Below are 4,614 nucleotides of genomic sequence, written 5' to 3'. Positions count from 1 at the left end.
CTATATACATTTGTTTAACAATGATAGGAATGTAGATCGAATTATCTATCGGTAAAATTGGTATTTTTTGTATTGAGTTATGCTCAAATTGACTATTAAATATATCTTTAGTACATTAACAAAAACAAAGGCTAAAGCAATAAAGCAATAGATTTCTAGGGTTTCTACTTTCTCATTTGGCTTCTTTTGGTCTGAAAGAGAAGAAAGGAAGCAATGGAATTGGACTTAATAAAATTTCACACTTCTTAAAAGTTGAAAATTAGATACAAAGACTTCAATAAATTGTTCTGTTCTCTTCACCATTTCCAGAAGACATTGGAACCACACTTGTACTTGTCCTTCCCCTCACACTCCAATTCCAAATCATCAGAGATAAATGGGACTTTCTGCATTCATCAAAAGCAGGACAGAGAAGTAACTTAGTGCTTAACATAAACACATTTACTTGTACTCAAAATTTCACAGCCAACGGTGATTATAACTAAGCAATGAATGTTCATACCTTTTGTTTTGCAAGATCTTGGCACCCTGTGAAGTTCTCTGGGAACTTGCATGATCCAAACTGAACAGTGTATGCCCTTGCAAAGTTTGCTCCACTTGTTGCTAATCTTTTCTTGTCATTCAGTTCCTGTTGCAATAACAGAGTTAAGAACATGATCGGGTTACCATCCCATTGACTAAATTCTGTTTCATTCACTTTTGAAATGTATGTGAGATCCCTCGTCGGTTGGAGAGGAGAACGAAGCATTCTTTATAAGAGTGTGAAAACCTCTCACCAACAGACACATTTTGAAAACTTAGAGGGGAAGCCCGAAAGGGAAAGCCGAAAGAGGACAATATTTGTTAGCAGTGGGTTTGAGTTGTTACAAATAGTCTCAGAGTCAGACATCGGACGATGTGCCAGCAAGGAGACTAAACCCCCAATGGGGGTGGACACGAGGCGGTGTGTCAATAAGGACACTAGGTCCCAAAGGGGGTGGATTGGGGGATCCCACATCGATTGGAGAAGGGAACGAGTGTCAGCAAAGACGCTGGGCCTCGAAGGGAGGTAGACTGTGAGATCTCACATCAATTGGGGAGGAGACCAAAACATTCTTTATAAGGGTGTAGAAACCTCTCCCTAGCAAATACGTTTTAAAAATCTTGAGGGAAAGCTCGAAAGGAAAAACCCAAAGAGGACAATATCTACTAGCAATAGGCGTGTACCATGGAAGTAGCAAGAACAAGAACCGAACACACTTTTGAGCTAAGTCAAGGAATGAAGAACAAGACTCATTAATATGCCAAGTCAAAGAATCCAAACAGAGCATTTGAAAGTATATTAAATGGAATAGAGTTCATAGACCGAAATAGGATCTAAAACTAAATGATAAAAGCAATTTGAATGTTCATGAATAATCTGGATATCAAAGTGTAGCTTACCTTGTTAGCTTTACTCTTCTCAAGGTACTCTTCAATGACTCCAGCATTAGCCGAAGAGTTGGAGGAAGCAGCAGCCGCAGCAAAGAGGGAAGCTCCAAGGAAGAGAAGCGCAGTTCTCCTTCCTTCATTCTTAGCTTCAGGAACCCTAGCTTGTTGAGCCCTAATCGCAGGCAACTTGTAACCAGAAACCCCAGGCGACGCAACAGAAGTCACGGCGCTGAGTTTCGAGTTAAGCTCGGCGGATCCAGCACCTGAAATGGCGTAGTTGCAGGCCAAGACGCTGGAATTCATGGTCGCCATTACTCTCTGTAACTTTTGTACAAAATCCGAGTCCTAAGGCTCGAAGGAGGAGGATTAATGGTGGAGAGTTGCTAATGGGGAAATGGGATTATGAGGGAATCTGATAAATGAACGACGTCTGAGATGGAATTGGATAAGGAATTGTGGTGACAGTGTGGATAAGGTGAGATTTCCTCACTCCCAATTGGCAATCCATGGCTGTGATTAGGGTTTTTTGGACATGAAAATGTGTGGCGAGCTTCAGTTTTGGACCCACTTTGAAATCTAAACGTGATGGGGAACGTTCAAGCAAATTGAATTTTAGTTAAATCGGTTAAACTAGAATGGCTCTAAAACTTCAAAAATTATACTAAAAAAACTAATAATTTTCTTTAACTTTTAAGCCTAAGATTAAGATTAAAATGTTCAATTAAGTGCAGAAAAAATTATCATATATATTGGCACAACTTTCATCATTCAATGCCATTTTGCTGGAGCTAGTTATTGAATCAGAGAATCAACTTACACGGCTAGAAACATTTTGACTTTATTTTCGGATTGAATGTAAGTAGTACAGATATCTAATTAGTACATGATCTGTGTTCCCTTCAATACATGATGGCAACAAACTAGGCAATTTGCCATTGTAAAATCGGAGTACAGTTTCTGGAGTGGTTATTTATAACAATACTCCAAACCCATCGCTAGCAGATATTGTCCGTTTTGGTCCGTTATGTGTGAACGAGGACGCTGGCCCCCAAGGGGGTGAATTGTGAGATCTCACATTGGTTGGAGGGGGGAACAAAACATTTTTCATAAGAGTGTAGAAACCTTTCTCCGAGGAGAAGCCTCAAAGGGAAAGCCCAAAGAAAGTGCTAGCCCACTGCGCTGGGCTGTTACACTCCCCAACATCAATTCTACTCCTACTCTAGCTACCTGAAATGAACAAGTACTTGAACTGATCTTATTTAACAGTTTCTATATACACATTCCTGCAGAATTCTGAAGCATCAACTTAAAATATAAGTGTATATAAAGGATCTGAAAAAGATGAAACATAAATTATGTAAACGTAGTGCAGAAGGCCAAAGAGGTGTAAGAAGTCTAACCTCAACGACAAGACTCGAGCGGTGCCTCCATGTGGGCGGATCTACACGCCATAACAAATGCAACGTCCAGTTAATCTTGGGTGTGTTTGTAAAATGATCATACTTCAATCTTAAGTTACTCAACAAGCCACCAAATCTTATATAACAATCATATAAATTGAGATCAAAGTATTGAAAAGAGCCCAATGGAAATAAAATAGCAAACAAGCTGGGCAAGCTATCTTGGTCTGGACAATCTTTTCCTTTTCCGGTTCCTTGGCATGGCCTTTCTGACAGTATTGGGCACCGATGGAACAGCCATGATAGATGATGGCTTCCTAAAACTGGTTCTTCCCTTCCCAGAACCCCATTTCAAGGGCAGCTTATTTACCGCAGAGCTTATATCAATTGAAGAACTCAATTCAACTAGCTTCTGAATTTCATCCAGAATCTGATGGGTACAAGCCATTGACACACCAAGGCAACAGAATCATCAATTGGTATTTTCTACATATACATCAATATCTTCTCAAATGATTGAAAAGACAAGGAAGGTTTGTAACTTGGACAATGATCACGTGTTTGCAAAGATTTCGTTGCATTGACCAAGAACAAGCACAAAATGAGAATTCTGACCCTGGATTCCACACTACATGTGAAACACTGCTGTCCTTTTGGCTCAAAACTTCGGCAAAAAGGTGATTCTCGTCATCCATGGTAACTGAAGAATCCAGAATTTGCAAAGCACGGTGCCAAGGAGTAGAAGAAATATACTCATCCTCGACATTTTGAAACGAGTTACTTTCATCAGCATAGGAATGCAACTCCGTGATCATGGTGTTCAACATTGCCAAACTTGGTCCAAGTCAAATCAGCAGAATAGAACTCTTCCTCAGGTTGATCTTGTACCTGAAGATCAAGTATCGATTCAACAATAGCCATCAAAATGAAGCTACAAAGTCCAATTTCTAGCTATCTGCAAAATACAGGCATGGTAGAATGTGACTCAACAATTGTATAATCACAACTCACAAGCAGTCACAAAAATTAAGAGAGAGATAATTCACGAATATACACACTACATTTTCTTGTCAAAGAGTGAAGAACAATATGTATTTCTTCCAGGATTCAATATAGACCAAAAAAATGTCCAGAACACCATACTCATTATGGGAAGAATAAGTGAAAGGATTAGTTTGAATAGAAGAACTATCATTATCTACGAAAGGCATCATTTGGGTATCATCTAACTATAATTTGAGTTCTTAGATATCACAGTTTCGTATTACATATACTCTTCACCAATTTACAAGGCTTTGGGCTGTCAATTCTATTAAGATGTTGAATGATTTAAGAACTAATGGAGTATGCTTTCTTCTTTCCGCTTAAACATTATTCTTATTTTTTCCTTCTCCTTTCAACCAAAGGCGTCATGAAACATTTAGATGAAATTTAACACTATCACTCCTAAAAGAAATCAATCACTTCATAAGATGTTTTTACAAGAAAAGCAATCCGTCGGTATAATTAATCACACAGACTTTTAAGTTTGAATCAAATGCCAATATCCCATACTAAGAATTCCCAGACATGAGCAATAGAAAACAAACCCTAAATCATAAGGGAGAAGCAAGAAAATCAGAAAAATACAAAAATTTGGGAGCAATTATCTTATGCAGGTTCTTACATAGCATCAGACAAAACGAAATTCGGTTAGAAACTTGAATTTTAAATGCAACTAACCTCGTCAATAAATTTGGCTGTCTGGTTGCTCATCTGACAGTGGAAGGTAAAAACGAATTCCATTGTGGAGTTCTTGATTTGA

The 4,614-nt window shown here is 38.5% G+C and overlaps 1 protein-coding gene across 1 annotated transcript; it reads right to left on the bottom strand.

Moving 5' to 3' along the window:
• Positions 1-219: 219 nt before the first annotated feature.
• Positions 220-1,995, bottom strand: LOC111781933 (photosystem I reaction center subunit N, chloroplastic). The gene is made up of 3 exons (XM_023662674.2): positions 1,423-1,995; positions 503-628; positions 220-386 (listed from the first exon to the last, which is right to left on the bottom strand). The coding sequence occupies exons 1-3, from the start codon at positions 1,720-1,722 to the stop codon at positions 297-299; spliced, it is 516 nt and encodes a 171-aa protein (XP_023518442.1). The 5' UTR covers positions 1,723-1,995; the 3' UTR covers positions 220-296.
• Between the last annotated feature and the right edge of the window lie 2,619 nt (positions 1,996-4,614).

The sequence above is a fragment of the Cucurbita pepo genome, chromosome 19, assembly GCF_057944985.1.
Source record: "Cucurbita pepo subsp. pepo isolate OVF chromosome 19, ASM5794498v1, whole genome shotgun sequence".
NCBI classification, from domain to species: Eukaryota; Viridiplantae; Streptophyta; class Magnoliopsida; order Cucurbitales; family Cucurbitaceae; genus Cucurbita; species Cucurbita pepo.
Note: the sequence above shows the minus strand (reverse complement) of the source record. Positions and strands in the feature narration are given on the sequence as shown.

Bases quoted from the DNA above. Each gene is read 5' to 3' on its own strand.
- LOC111781933 (XM_023662674.2), bottom strand. From the start codon at position 1,722: ATGGCGACCATGAATTCCAGCGTCTTGGCCTGCAACTACGCCATTTCA. The intron at 629-1,422 runs GTAAGCTACACT...TTATTGCAACAG, and splicing joins AGAAGAGTAAAGCTAACAAG to GAACTGAATGACAAGAAAAG. The intron at 387-502 runs GTATGAACATTC...TGATGAATGCAG, and splicing joins AAGATCTTGCAAAACAAAAG to AAAGTCCCATTTATCTCTGA.